We start from the raw sequence: 16,023 nt of genomic DNA, 5'->3' as shown, positions 1-16,023 counted from the left end.
GCCGCTGCGCCGAGTGCAGCACTCGGATGAAGCAGAGCTCTCGCCCTGCAGGATTTCGCGCATCCTTGGGCTCGGGTCGTGGCCCGCTTGTCGCGTGCGCTCGTTTTCCCGTTTCATGTCGCGCAGTCGCTGAAACGCGATGTCTGCTAACACGCGCTTCCATGGCTGCACCAGAGTGCGGCACGAGTATGTGGGAGGGAGCCGGAGGAGGGGTTGATGGAAGCAAGTTGTCTGGGCGCATCGTCCTTCGGTGCGTTCCTTTCTGTTTTGTTTAGCCACGAGTGAAGACGAGTTTACTTTTCTCGAACATGAGGCGCGATGAACTTCGGCGCGCGCGTACGACTAGGCTGGGTATCTGCCATTTCGCAGCACATTAACGCCAGAACCTGAACCAGTTTGCATAGTCTTGTGTTAGTATACCACGTAAAAAAAAAAGAGAAAATTTGGGGTCTAGAAAAACGCAGGATGCAGCGCTGTTATTTGCAGTGTTTGTCGATATGGACATGTAGATACAGCTTAGAGTGAGCCCGACTCGGTATAGCTTAACAAGTATACCGCGTGAAAACGTGTGAGACGTCAATTATAGTGAAGCAGGCTCCGTCGTATTAGCGTGCGAAGGCATTTAAGCAGCAAGGCAAGCTCTACGGAGAGTCACCTTGTTTCCTCTTCTGTGAATATGCTGCCTTAATCCTGTATTACAAAATTTCCTGCCGTCATGCTTTTTGCTTTTCAAGCTACTCCGTGCACGGGTATCAGCAACAGCTGACATCCATTGTGCTGTCTGTCACTGGGGGTGTTAGCCATCGCAACCCACTGACGACGGCCATTCCACTGGAACCAACAGCACGCTTTATGAAAGTCAGCGCGAAGCTCCTTTTGTGGGCTTAACACGCATGAACTTATTTCAGGAGGATGCAACCTATCCGACTATGTAAAAAGCACGTGAGCCTGCCTTGCCTATCGGTCTTACGTTGTTGCTCGAGCCACTACGCGACGTGTGGTGAGCATTTATGAAGCAACCACTAAATTGAAATTGACAAGAGCGACCCATTACCGAAATTAGAAGGCATGCAGCGTAAAAAGGAAGGAGAAAGAGAAATAAAGCGCCAGTACTCACGAGTTCCATCAAACCTGGTCGCGATGGTGTCCAGGAAAGTGTTCTGGGGTGCGAGCAAGCCCTTTCGCGCAGGCATGGCTCCGCCAGGTCACGTGTCGGCCGAGCGCGCACCACCAAGGGAGGGCTGGCTGGGTTGGGGGCGCGAATGTATCCCCGTTTCCCTCAGGTCATGTTCTCGGGGCCGTAGTCCGCAAGCCCCTCGTCAAGCTGTTTTGCACTGAGTGTCACACTTTCAGAAGGCTTCCCCAGAACAGCGTAAACAGGTTCTGATAACAACACAAAAGAAGACTGAAGGCGTGAGCAGATGGATGTCTGACCGATGTCCTCTTCTGATCAGATAGGATGCGAAGGTAAAGCCTGGCTAATCGCTTTTTGTGGTCTCCATTGAGTGAGTCTCGAAGGCATTTTGGGTGTAAGTAGGTCACTTGGACTTGAAGTCTACTGTTCAAGGGCTTGAATGAAGAGGAACATAGAGCCTAGTGTAGCTTGGTGAAATACTAGCGTTCGCGTCTTGAACGAAGGGAAGTGTACATTAAAAGAGCTGAGGGGCAAACTGTGCGCCGGCATCAAAGCCTGTCCGCTGGGTGAGCCGAAAAAGGAGGCGCGTCCGTGAAGAATCTTGCTTTTACTCACTGGTCGAGATGAGAGTCTTCGTGGCACTTGCACGACATCCTGACGAACAAACGAACGTGTGTGGCCGGGGCAGTGCGGCGGGCATCTAAAACAGCGTCAGATGACGTGGTCGTTTCCCGTAGCGTGAATATTTTGCATAAGTGTCGAGCCTACGTTTAGTTAGGACGAAAAAGAGCGTGAAGGGTGATACGAACGTGAAAATATGCTGATGATGCTTGTGGTCGTGGAGAAAGGCAACGGGACGGATAAGGCCTGCAAGGTCCGATTCTTACAAACGAAACAGCTGTTACCGAATTTCACGCCGGTTCGTAGAGTGTCCAGACAGAAGGCGACTTGTTCAGTGGATGGAGAAGGTGCGTCGGTTATTTAAGGTGGGCAACGATCGTACGAGCGCCGCAACGGATGGAAACGAACAAAGAGGGTCGTGAAGCGCTTCCAATGGCAGGCAGAGCTGCTTTACGCTGACCGTCACGTGTTCATGGTGAGGTATAAGCGGGAAGAAAACGCCCGCACTTCAGCAGCACACCGCGCTATGTGAGAACCTTTAGACGATGAAACGGGCTGTGGTTTCTGGAAGTGTTCATTCTCCTATGTTGCACTCGCGCTCAAGATCTTCCCTTCTTTTCTCACAGCCACGGTAGAACCCTTGACACAACAGTGGCCTCGTCCCTTCAGCTCCTGTTTTGAGTTAAAGAGAAGAAAGAAAAGCAAACAATTCGTTAGTTTGCGGTGACACTCTGTAACTTGACAGGTGGCACAGAAGGCAAAGCAAGTACAATACTGTTCTATAACTGCTTAACAGATCTTCATTCAGGGAACCAGGCTAGAACAATGAAGGAGACTCGGTATCTTGACAAAACATTCACAAGAGGACTTGGCCTCTTCTTTTCGACAGAAGTCAAAGGTTCTTCTCAAAACAATGACACCGTATTCGGGCTACCTCAAATTTCATGTGAGTAGGACATGCTATAAAGTATATTAGTAGGCACAGCAGCGAAATTGAGGCTATAGCATGTGCAACGTGACCTCCAGCCCCGCAGTTACCATAAGTTGCTCATCTCAATCATTCTCCGATCAATGTTAGTTTTAGACCTGACAAAAAATATGAACCACAATATCGGTCAGCATGAGTCATGCCGTTACTCAAGGTAAATACATTCTTGTTTCATCTAAAGTGTATATTAAACCTCTGCTTAATATATATATATATATATATATATATATATATATATATATATATATATATATATATATATATATATATATATATATATATATGGCCTGGTATGCTACTCTAGGTATTGGGTGACCAGATACCGCATTGACCAGATAAACACACAAACGGCACATACCCTTTAGGAATGCACACATTAAAACTGAACATGACGTCTGATCAAGGCCGGTAGCTCTCAGAAATATCAGAAGCACTTTCTTTGCACGCAGTGAGCCTGCAATGTTTCTCCACGGACCAAGAATGCCCAGCAGTTTTACGCATGAGTCATGCTACAATTGCAACGCAGCCTTCAGAGATTGTCTTTCTGATAAATACCGACTGCAACTGCATAAAGCGTGCTGCAAGTCCTCAGGAGCATTGCAAACCGAACATGCCGGCAAGTCTAACACCTACATAAGGGAGTGTACGCCATCCGATAGGGGCTGCAGTGATATGAGCGTACAATTCTGCTCTTGAGAATTGCCATCCAAACAGCTTAACTTAACAGCGAATAGGGGTTTTCTCATTTAGCACTGAGTGCCGTCCGGTGATGAAGTGCACTGGCCCCGCAAGCAACTTCAAAATCCTAGTTCATAAAAATCCCACTTGTGTCACTCACGAGGACGGCGCAGAGAGAAATGATGGCTTTAACGAAAGTTAGAGGTGGCAGTAGTACTGGTTTGTTGTTGAGCTAGTGGGTCTACACTGCGCTACGGACTATAAGAACTGTGGATTCACCCTGTTCCTTCCTTCCCTTACTTCTATGTAGATTGGCGCTAAGTAGCAATATTTTTTTATGGTCCGTATTACTACCGAGACGAGCAATGCATCGGGCACGACATCCTAGTATTGGTAAAAAGCGAGTCAATGACGACGCGATGCGCACTCTATGAACTCGAACTCAAGTTTAAGAAGACCATCACGCGCTCTCAGACTTATTTGCAAGCCAACCTTGAATTGCGCGGCTTCCGTTCGGCGTGGTTTACTTTAGCAGGTTACCAGTAATGGAAGCCTGACGCGGAGGGAGGTAGACGCAGTCTGAACTGCCCTCCTGCCTTTCCTCTACGGCCATAAAATGTAATCGACCCCGTGTATGAAGCTTGCCTTTTTTTTCTTCTGCGGTATCATAAGCTGACTATTATTGGTGTACATGCGCGTGTGCAAGTCACCCTGAACCATTTCCGTCTCCCGCACTTTCTGCATGGCAAGAGCTTAGCTTCCGGAAGATAAATTCTGGATATGCCACTGATCGCAACAGGGACCTCCAACATCAGATATCTGTGTTCTTATTGATGATTACTTAGAAAAATCAAAATGGCTACGTGCCTAAATTTCCAGCGCAATGGCAGCCTCCAGCCCTCCAATCTTATTATTTATCTTTAACATCAAACGAAAAGCACGGAGCCGCTGAACGGGGCCGTATTCGAGCGCATGTTCCCATCCAGCTGGCACACGAAGTATTTTCGAATGCAATGCGCCATGTTCGAGGAGTTCGAGTTCGAAACTCTTGGACGAAAAAAAAAAAAAGAAAGAAAGAAGAAGAAATGAGGCTATCGGTGACCAGAAGCGGTGCTCCGGGGACATCGAAAGTGGGGTTTTTCGTTTTCGTAGCTATAACTCTCCATCTCATGCGCTCGCGAAGACTGGCACAAGTTGGCCGAACAGTGTGCCGTACGAGGCTTTTACCGAGATGACGTCGCTTGACTCCGTGATAGGCAAAAATCCACTTTCCTGCATTGACGCTGCCCGTTCTTTTTGTGTTCTTTTCCATCCACTCTCGTGTTTCACCGCGTAGCTATTCACTATCTAAGAAGCATTGTGCACCGTCTTTTACGACCGAGTGTTCCTCCGGGAGTTATAAAAGGCGGCTTCTATACGTTTTTTTTTTCTTTTTTCTTTTTGTAGATCGGTTTGTAGATAAGGCGTCACCCTGCGCTTTCGGGCAGTATGAAGCAGTGCGGAACACGCCACTGTGTCATTATGCTCCTCCGTACGGGCCGTCATCAGGAAAGCCTCATTGGGGTAATGATTTCTTTCTTCCTTCAGGACCTGGTGGCTTTGCTGAAATAAGACGCTTGGAGGAAACCATGCAAAACGAGAAGTTTGAATTTGGTTGTCTGCTTCGAACAATTAGAAAACAAGCGTCCACGTTTTCTTCATTAACCTTTTGAGTAAATACATGCAGATGTCAGGAAAATTAATAAGCACCGCTCAATCGACAGCTCATATCAACGCTGCCACAGACGACGCAAATTAAGCGACACCGCTACATATTCTCCTGCAAGAAACTTCGGGGACACTGCACAGATAATCTGTTCCCCCACCACTCCGCTAGGAAGCGTAAAAAAAATAAAAGTAAAATTAGAAGAAAGAAAGAAAGAAAGAAAGAAGGAAAGAAAGAAAGAAGGAAAGAAAGAAAGAAGGAAAGAAAGGGAACGATGGGAATTCAGTTGTAATTGGCTTGCTGGACTCTAAATAAAGAAACCCGTCTGAGCAAAGACGTTGTTTATTGCCTCGGGCCTTTGATTCCAAGCAGAACGGTGTCCATGTACGGAAGCTTGTGTCAATTGTTCACATGCTTTTCTTGTTGTAAATTCTTGTGCAACTACTTCTAGTTCACAACGGAAAGCCAATTATAAATAAGCTAAAAGAATGAAAAAATTGCCTGTACAAATTACGCACGTGCTTCACACTTATTTGTTCATTTTAAGGATGGACTCCACTGAACATGCGCACCGGTCAAATATCTTGGAGCCAATCTGTTACGCCATTTTAATCATGTCGCCGCTCGTTGTTATCAACTGAGAGGTGTTTTAAAGCGTCGCCTAACTTTATCATTTCTTTTTCCTTGTTTACAAGTGGCAGCACCACGCAAAGTCTCTTAGCCAAGATGGGTCATGTCTTGTTAGGCACCGCTGCCTCTACGCGACAACGGCTTTGGGTGAAGAAGCAAGAATAACGAAACTGCTCGTGCGGCTTTCAGAATATGCATGACTCGCTCTGTTTCACACCGCTATCCGCACGTCGCGATAGCTTAAGTTAGACGTCACAGTTGCGCAAATGCTTTCCGCTTGCTAAATTTTATGGGCCCCCTGAGGTGCAGTGCGTTGTTTGACCGCGCGATGTACGAGCGTTGAATGCGTTGCAGAGAAAGAAAGGAAGAAACAAAGAAAGAAAGAAAGAAATGGTGACTTAGTAGTCGCCTAAGACTCCGTTCTGGCCACGGCGGCAATCCTTGTTGAAGAGGATGGTTGCGCAAGGGGTCGAAACGCCGAGTGAAGAAATTCCTTCAGCGTCCCAACTTTGCGTCAGTAGATGCCCTAAGGACGTGTTCGAGCTTTGTTTCTGCGGTTTACTTCTCTATATGATTTTTGTATAAGTAATCTTGCCTTTATGAGCTCTGTCGCCGGTGATGTTCATATTTATCACCACGATGTTTACTTGGTACAAATTGTTGCTCGAAAAGGAAGCTCTGTTTGACCGCTTGAAAAGAATTCGATCACGGTTTCGCGACATGTTGAGCGTTGTGGAAACGTTGTGTAACCATTGTCTGTTTGTATAACTTTACTACTATCGTCGGCTAGCCGCCGTCATTGTGACGTCATCTGCGCTGCCGTTGTCTCTGTTTCCGTAATTATCATCGCCGTCATTATATTTGCCATGGAGCCAACTATTGCTCTTTTTTGGTGTAGCTTATAAAAAGTTCCTTTGAGTGGCTCTCAGCATCAATAAAGAGAAAATGAGATATCCACCCGAACGTAGCAAATTGCTACAAATGTACCTATACGGGTTCCTCTAAAGAAAAGGCCTCGCAGATGAAGAAAAATTCGTCTTGGCTCGCAACTCGAATCCGGGACCACCGTCTTTCCGGGGCAGCCATCTCTGCCATCTTTGTAGCAATTTGCTACGTTTCGGTGGATGTCTCATTTTCACTTTATTAATTACTTCTCTCCACCTTTCGTGTTTCCGTAGAACTATTACGTCACTCTTGCCTTTTCTTCGAGTTGCCGATGAATTCGACTTCGCCCTACTATCTGGTATCCGCCTGGTAAGCTCAGATGGTAGAGCGGCTGCCCGGAAAGGCGGTGGTCCCGGGTTCGAGTCCCGGACCAGGATGAATTTTTCTTCAACTGCGAAGCTTTTTTTTCGAGGAACCCGTATGGGTTTCCTTTGTAGCTGTTTGCTGTGTTTGGGTGGATGTCTAATTTTCCCTTTATTAATTACTTCTCTCCACCTTGCGAATTTCCGCAGAACTTAACACGTCGTTCTCTGCATTTTTTCGTCACACCTGTTGCGCAATAGCGACATATTCATGCCCTTCTGATAAAAAGAAAGCGCAGTCGTATATAACATACCATGATTTCGAAAACAGTAATGTGGGGCACGGGCTAAATAGAATTAAGCAACAGACGGCAACACTGAAACGGAAAGAAACAAGGTGAAAAAAGAAAACAACAACACGAGAAATCAAAGCAATAAGTGAGGGAGCAAAACAAGAGAATCTACGCCGGATCCTTATCTTTATACTCCACGTAATACACATCTCAGCCGCGCCGGCTGTTAAATACTAGGGCCAATATGATCCGATCAAGTGCTTGAGCCATTTGACACTGTCTGGAATCAACCTGTTTGAAATAGAACTGAGGCATAAAAGGAGGGGCACAACGTTCTTTAAAAATCATTGCCCGAACAACACGTGATTTGTGTGGGCCACACAGGGTCTATTTCTCTACCTTCTAAAGCGGTTGTTACAGAAACAGAAAACAGGAAGTTTCGGAAACGACGGAGGTTCCTCGAGGACTTGTTTTTAGAGGCAATCGCTAAGGAAACTGCGAAAGGTCACTGATATGCGTTCGCGGAATTTGCGGGAACTGCGCCGTTTTTTTCTGCGCAGGTTAGATTTTAGTGCACAGAAAATCATCGCAGTGCAGCCGGGTCCCAGGAGAGTAAGACGGTGTCGTTCATGCGGGCTCGTTCATGGTTCTTTAACGTCAAACACGTTCTTGAGCACAAGCAAGTTCTCCGGCAGCGCGCGGTGCTATTAGATTGTAGCTGCTTGCGAGATGGAAAGAGGGCAAATAGGGAAGAGAAGCTGCGTGCTTGTGTGAACGCAGACGAGCTCTTAAAGCGGAGAAAGCGAGAGAAACCCTATGAAATGTCTCGTGCTCTCTACGCTCGCAAGTCCACTTGAAAGCATGGAGAGCGGGGCACCGTGTTGGTGAAAGGATCACGGCGGATATTTCTCTGAAGACAAACGACGTGCCGCACTTGCACGTTGGGATCGCCAAACTTTGGGATAGTTGGCCCGTCGCGCTTATCACGCGCTTGGTGCAAACGTCTGCCGCAGTGGCCGCTTATTCACGTAAAAAACACGTAATTTTCGCCGAACCCTGTTGTCTCATTGACGTTTAAATTTTGCTGACAGGCTCAGGGACATCATTTCTAGAGAAAAAGAAATATGAAATCCCCTTTAGTCGCAAAAAAAAGTAAGTGAAATATTTAACTCGCTTTCAAGCGCTAGGTGAACAGAAATACACTAAGAGAGCACGACAATGTAGGATACACACTTTCAAACGTACAAGGCGCGAAGTCATTGCGTGTTTATATTTTTTACCACGGCGCGAATCGCGAGTAAGCTCTAAGCGACGCTATCACTACGGAGAGGCGCTGTTAATTCCTTTTCTTAGAGATTAAAATACTACAGTGACACGATGTGTTCCTTGGAGTTCACCGTACCAAATCGAACGAACTTTTCATACAGGCAGATCTCCTTTCTCGAACGTTTCGCGAAACTGACTTGAAAACCACAGCGTTAAGGTCCCCATGTCGCTGAAAAGCCGGCGTTGGCGTGTGCAGCGTTGTACGTGAGAGAAAATGCATTCCAAACCACGCATACTAATCCACGCAGGCACCCCGTGTAGCGCAGATACGTCACTGAACTATTTGAATTTTTCCAGGTAAAATGCGTCAGAAAGTTTGTAAAGTACGGACTACACACTAGCTACAGACACGATAGCGTCGGATTGTAATTTAAACATACGTGAAAATATGATTCTGTTACGCGGAAACTCAAACACAAACCTCCTTTCCAGCTGCCGTTTGAGGTTTAGCGCAGCGGTGGACTACTTCCGGTGTTGATTCATGCGAGAGGCCCCATTTCTACGAGAAATCTTGCCTTCGTGCATAGCGTCTTCCACGAGAGTTTCTCAGAAAACAGTACGGTTGCACAAGATGCAGTGGCCGGGAAGCGTGAGAATAAGTCAGGGATCTTTGAATGCTATCGCCATTCCGCTCTTAAAGGCGAACCTTAAGCGTCCTCCCGTTTCTTACAGACTTTTTTTTTTGTTTTTTAAAGCGTGCATTGCCACATTAATACCTATACTCAGGAAAAGCCAGACTTCAGGCTCGCCCTTGCAAAAAAAAAAAAAAAAAGAAGAAAAAGAAAAGGAAGCTCAGAAGGAAAAAGGCGATTCGGTGTAAGCGAACCCAGAATGCTGCCGCTCGAGTGCTAAAAGAATCAGTTCTACTACATTAATGCGATTAGAAGTGCCGCGAAACAATCTTTGTTCATCACCTTCCAAAAAACTCACGGGAAATTGAAATGTTTGCCAAGGAAGTATTTCCATATGACGCACGTAAAGAAGCGAAACTACCCATGCCTGAAAGCTGGCTACAGATGAAGCGTTCGACAATTTTAACTGCTGCGCAATCGTTTCATAAGAGGGTCCCTTAATTTTTACGTGGGGCATTGAATGAAAGAAAAAAAGAATAACGTTGTTTTCTAGTTACTGCAATTGAAAAACAATTCATAAACATGGCCCTTTCAGTAACCGAAAGGCCACCATATCAAATTCACGTGACTGTTTTAGGATGCTGGCTGTACGATATTCCCTCAGAACGATTTGCATATAGGCCCTCGAAAACCGAGCGGTTGCATAATAAAGCGATTCATCAATACTCGGAGGGCAATGAAGCTAATGTGGCGAGTCGGCGGCGCACGCATTCATCTTTACGATGTCACGCAGCCAAAATCATCACAAAACTGAGCGTGGCGACCAAGAGAGAATGCACATACGCGCATGCATATTCTAACTATGGTGTTACCTACATATGCAAAGCAAGTCTGCAGAGCAAGGGTGGCAGCTGTCCGTGGCCTCGGAGAACAAGTAACAAAATGAAAATGACCTTTGGACACTTCATTGCAGGTCAGAGGAGGACACAAGAAAGCGAAAGCACACGCATACGTGGAAGAATGCTAAGCGGAATTAGTGCGCCGACTCATGCGATGATGACGGTAATTTGTGGAACGATTCAAAGGTTTCCCTGTGCTTGTTGTGGGTGCTTAAAAGGGATTCTGTCATGGTCTATACTTAGAATCAAAGTTCCTCCCGCTCGCGCACCGGCTTCCAGACAAAAGCAGCCGTTACTAATGCGAACCACAGCACCGAGCAGTTGAGAGATTTCGTGCATTCTAATATTAAACGACTCGGAAAATGTGCGCCCATTTAGGAGTCTGGCAGACGTGCTCCAATCGGGGGTGTCGAAATGATGCGATTTGTTGATGATCATGGGAACGCGAAGCGGCGCTATAGTGTGGCTTCTCCATCGTGTTCAGAGCGGAGCTTTAATTAATTCCGGCTCCGTGTGCACACGCTGAAAAAGAAACCGTACGTGGCTTTCGAGGGCACTGGATTCGCGAAGGAAAGGCAGGTGCTGCCGCATTGAGCTTCGTTGTTCTGGCCCGCCTGGGTTTTTGGGGGCGATAGGTGGAAAACCCTTGGAAACGATGAACAGCTTTGATTTTACCTGGAGGCTGCAGTTATTTCTGACGGCGGCAAATTACGTTTTTATCGTCATTATCGTGTTTTCAGGTAAATTAATAAACGCCGAAAGTAGATCCCTTTCTGTGACGTTCATTTTGCCTATACATGGCAGCTGATTTGATTGATTTATGGTGTTTCTTTTTCTCACGAAGCAACTCTGGGACTGTGAGAGACGGCTCAGTGAAGGGTTTCAGGTTAAATTTCACCACCCAGGGTTCTGTAATGTGCACCAAATGCTAAACGCACACGAGCGTTTTTGTCATTTCGCTCCTCATCGAAACGCGGCCGTAGCTGGCGGGGACCGAACCCGCGACCGAGCGCTCAGCAATAGAACGCCATAACCACTAAGCTGCAGAGGTAGGTCCTTGCTACTTAGCACTTTCGAAGCGACCTTATTTTGATAAGGCAAATGCAAAAGAAGTATACAAGTGCACGGTAAGAACTCCAAGGTGTGAAAACAGATCCCGTGTTTCCCACACCACATCACACGCAATTACTAAAAAAGAAATGTGTAAGCATCGGCCAACAACTTTATACTTGCATCAATGAGTGCGAAATATTAAGAATCGTCGCTGATGTCGCCTTAGGACACACAGTTGCGCTGTCCGACCTGTTGTCTGTTCTTTCGTTTGCTGTCAAAGTGAAGGCGTTATTGCTATAATGTACAATTTCTGCGATGGCAATGCATTAGCCGAGGCTTGCCCACTTTTTGAACGCATAGCTGTAGACAGTGACCTCCAGTTGTATTCTACAAAGCATATTCAATTTGTTCAACACGCATGTGTGTGCCCTGTTTCAATCTGTACCCTTGAGCTTAAGGCTATTATGTGACACCCCCCTCCACTTTCACCACTTACACCACATAGTGTTACGGTGGCGTTGCTGTGCTAGCTGTCGGTGTGGTGACGTTTTATGACTTATTACCCTAAACTAAGTGAGTAGTCTATCGTTTTATAGAGATAGCACTACAAGGACACTCCAGACGCATGTATATCGTCGTCGTCGCCATCGGCGTCGCCGTGATGTTCCGTGCAAAGTTCAAGGGCCATGACACCGACGCCACGCGTCGTATGTTGTATGTGCGACTGCGATCGTGCGAGGGTTAGCCGACGATGGTGGCTCAATCTCGCGCGTGCAAGGGCCAGAAACTGGGATGAAGCGCGCCGTCTTCCATCGCGCGCAAGGAATCAGGGGGAAAGGAGGAAGGGAGACGGGGACGTGTCACTCCGGCAGCGGCTGCGTACCGCACTCCTGCGCGGGTCCTATCTTGAAAGCCGTCTGCGATGGGGACAGAATGCGCCAAGTGCTGATAGCTTAGTGTGTGCTGTGTTCTCGCCGCTTAGTTTGCGCTGAAACGAGGGGCAACGTGAAGGTCAGTCAGTTCGTTCGCTGTTGCTGCTGTGCTTTCTAACTCGAGCGTTTCGGCAGCGAGCGTGCGCGGTCATCGAGTGGGATGAGTTCATGTTTGCCTGTGAGCGCGTTTCACCATGCTTGTTAGTTTATTTAGCAAGCGAACATTTACAAGCTTATAGGGCCGATAAAACTACTATCCTTACTTCGTACAGCTGTCTAATAATTTCCATCGCGATTTATGCTTCGCCTATCGAGCGAAACTGCAGTTGATTTCGTATATTGACAGATGCTTCGGTGAATATTCTATGAAAAAGTTCACAGTACGAGCATTTTGTACACGTTACTAAATTTTGCGAACTGGGCCGTTACTTGTGCAGCGGCCTTCCAGACGTAGTTATTTCAAGCAATTTTATCATTAGTATACCACACCTAGCCAACAGTTGCTGGCTTCGTTGGTTGTAAACAGATGCAAGTTTCTAAGAACTTGGCAACATGCGTGACCACCTATAGTTACCGACCTTAGTTCCGCAACCACCTTTGGAACATTTTCAGGGTGAACTTGTAGCCCTTTGGGAAGTTGAAAGGAGCCATTTCATCTAATAATCGTAGGCAATGCGGTCACGCAAAATCTGCCTAAAGAAAAACGTGGTCGGAATTTCCCTCCTGAAAAAAAAGAAAGAAAAAAAAAGTTGTGCTTAGGAAAGGGCGCCGTGGGAGCGGGCTGTTGCTTAGCCGCGTTTCGGAAGGTTTTCAGGCGTCACAACTCCCTTTGGCCTTTACCAGTATGAATAGCTGCGTGTCGGCAACCTGAAAAAGGGCGAAAGTTTCACCGAGGGGCAGGCAAAGCCCGCCTGATTTAGAGCTCGCCTGATTTAAAGCACTCGCTCAACTCGCGGCTTAGTTCGTGAACCAGTTTCCCAGGAGTGAAAGAAATCAAGCGAAATGAGGTAACGGAGTCCCTGTTCACGAACGCACAAAAAGGCACGATAGCAACGGTTTAACGCGTGCGCCGTTGCACGCAGAGCCGCACGCCTTTGCATCATTTGCCATCGTGGCAGCGGCCAACGAGGTGATGCACAGCTGCCTCCCATTTCATGCAGCCACCTTGAATCTGTGATCTTTCCTAATATGTGCATGTACTGTTGAGCAAAGGCTACGCGAAATTGGCGCTATGGTTATGTCATACGAAGTCTACGCGCGCACGCGAGAGAGAGGGAGAGTGAGAGAGAGAGAGAGAGAGAGAGAGAGAGAGAGAGAGAGAGAGAGAGAGAGAGAGAGAGCAAGAAAAGGAGAGGCGGAAAGGTCAACCAGATGAGTACCCGGTTTGCTACCCTACACTGGGGGAGGGGAAAGGGGTACAGAAAGAGGAAAGAAGGGAGAGAGTAAGCAATGGGTACGCGTGGGAGGATGCACAGCGACACTATAAACGGTCTCTTAAGCCGGTGCACTTGAAGTATTCTAATAGTGCACGAATCGCTTTTCGTGGCAGCGACGGGTGTGGCCGCGGTCCGAGTATCTTTGACTCGGAGAGCGCTATTGAGTCCAGTCGGTTTAAAGTTGCCCGCACAGAGAGAGGCGTTGTACGTCGTAGCGAGGGCAGGCACACAAGAGGTGCTCGATGGTTTCTTCGCATCCACAGGAGTCGGACAACGGGCTCTTGTCCGTGAAGTCTACGCGAAAGCTGCACAATGATACGCGAGTGATGCGCGAACGCCTTATGCTGTCCTAATTCGGTTAGTGCTGCTCGAAAAGCTCGTGGATTTCAACTTGACCAACTTGTCGATATTTATGCCCAAGGTTAGCACTCTCGTGAGGGATTCCTACATCGGGCACCTTCGACGCGAAAAGGTTTTATATTTTTTGTTGTTGCAGAACTGAATGACCTCGTTCTTCGGAGTTGAAACATAAAACAAATATAGGTTCTCCCTTTTCAATTATGGAGTGAATATTGGCGCTAAAATATTAGCGACAGTTATAAAACACTAATATGTCACATGGGCATGATTTGCTGGCATTGTTCCTCGAATGGGCAGGGCTCAATTTCTGATAAATTTGTCCTTCGACCAGTTTAGCGGGAATTTTCTTGCCTTCTCTCGGCAGTGCCCTGCAGGAGCTGAGTCCGTGTTTAGAGACGTACAGTTAGTTTTTTTTAGAGAATCAGCTTGAGGACTCCGGATACGTACGCATGCAATGCAGCTTCTACGCCGAACTCAAACAATTGCCCGAATCATAAGACAGCTGAAATTACCCGGAAAGAATAATAATATAGGAACAGATAGCATCTTCCGCGACGGCGCCGCCTTAATATCCAATACTACTTTTCGAAAACTAGCTAATGAAAGTAAAGCGACGAAAGAATTTCCACAAACGAGAACAATTTTGCCAGCTGCCATTGTGAAAGCTCATCGCATAAAAAATACTGCTGACGTCAATGCAGATAAATATTCAAGAACAGAAAAGAAAGAAACCTGGGCAACTCAAAATTATAAACATAAAAACGCACATACTGGCTAAGTAAAACACTTCAGCACGGGTTGCCCTCATTGAAGTACATTTCAAACGTAGAGTGGCTATTCATAGAAGGCAAGAAATTAGCTAAAAATAAAAAAGGAACCATAAAAAACTTCTGTCATGGGGTAAATTCTCTGAAATTGCACTACATTTAGAATAAAAGCTTATAGCGACAAGCTGTCTTCCATTCTTGGAAAAAGGTATTTGTATTGCGTCGTTCGCGGAGTACTGAAGGTTATACATACGCACATTTAACCGGCGGTGTTCATCAAATTGGCAAAAGGGGAGTTTCTGCGAAAGAACTGATCGAGTGCATGCTGTGTAAAGCCGATATCGAGTCGGAAAACAGTCAACTATCAGAGTGGAGCTCACGAACAGCTAACATACGAACTCGTCAAACTCCATCACGACGTCAAACAGAAAGGCCACGAAATTATTCCCCAGTGGCTACCTGGCCATCGCGGTATCAGTGGAAATGATCAAGCAGGCAAAGCTGCTCGAGACTCACATCAGGAAAAACACAGCGTTCCCATTAATCTTTCCAGGAAAGATGCTGCAAGCCAGCTTCGTCCCCTGGCACGGAAGCTCTCCTTAACAGAGTGGAACACCGCAAATATAAGGCGCAACAGGTTGTACGAACTCAACCCTTCGCTCCAACTCCGGCCTCCACCCGGGCTTCACCGCCATGAGGCATCGCTTCTGTACCGGCTGTGGTTGGCAGTGGCTTTCACGAAGGCGTACACTACTTTGATTGGAATGACCAACAGCGCTGCATGCGGCGTCTGCGACGTGGAAGAGAACATCGAACATATATTGTGCCATTGTCATCGATTTCAGTCGGAAAGACAAACAATATGTATTGCGTTGCGATGACTGGACGATCGGCCCTTGTCTGTGCAGGTGCTACTTGAAAACCGTCCCCATCGGTCGTAGGCCCACGAAGCTATGAAGGCACTTCTTTATTTCTTGAGGGCACCTGGCCTATGTGAACGCCTTTGACTCGCTCAGGACCTCCGCGTGCGTGCGCGAGCTCTGCGCGGCTTTCATCACCCTCCCCTCCCTCTCTCTATCTTATCTTTCTATTCCCTCTTTCCCATCCCCCGGAGTAGGCTAGCCAACCAGACGCATTCCTTTTTAACATACTTGCCTTCTCTCTTTATTTCCTCCTTCTCCTACCAAGAAAATAAAGATGAAAAAGTAAAGAGTGCTCGTATTCTCGGGCAGACGTACATTGGTGTGGTTCGATCTGGCCGACTTTAGCAGCTCGCAATATGGCATGAACTTAACGGAGGCAATGTGCGCAAGGCGCGCTTCGGAATGTGCAATTTCTTATAGGGCTTACTCGTTCATTCGCCTCGCGGCCGGATACCGGC

At 47.0% G+C, this 16,023-nt stretch overlaps 1 protein-coding gene across 3 annotated transcripts in view; it reads right to left on the bottom strand.

Annotated features, from left to right (window-relative positions):
- The window catches only part of Elk (Eag-like K[+] channel), a 376,128-nt gene that overhangs the window by 84,230 nt on the left and 275,875 nt on the right, over positions 1-16,023 (bottom strand). For all 3 annotated transcript variants that reach the window (XM_075680464.1, XM_075680463.1, XM_075680462.1), the window contains one exon: positions 1,118-2,428. In XM_075680464.1, the coding sequence (XP_075536579.1) occupies positions 1,118-1,193 (76 nt within the window). In that variant the 5' untranslated portion in view covers positions 1,194-2,428. The remainder of the gene's footprint in view (positions 1-1,117; positions 2,429-16,023) is intronic.

The sequence above is a fragment of the Dermacentor variabilis genome, chromosome 2, assembly GCF_050947875.1.
Source record: "Dermacentor variabilis isolate Ectoservices chromosome 2, ASM5094787v1, whole genome shotgun sequence".
NCBI lineage: Eukaryota > Metazoa > Arthropoda > Arachnida > Ixodida > Ixodidae > Dermacentor > Dermacentor variabilis.
The sequence above is the reverse complement of the archived record's forward strand: the minus strand, read 5'-3'. Positions and strand labels throughout refer to the sequence as shown.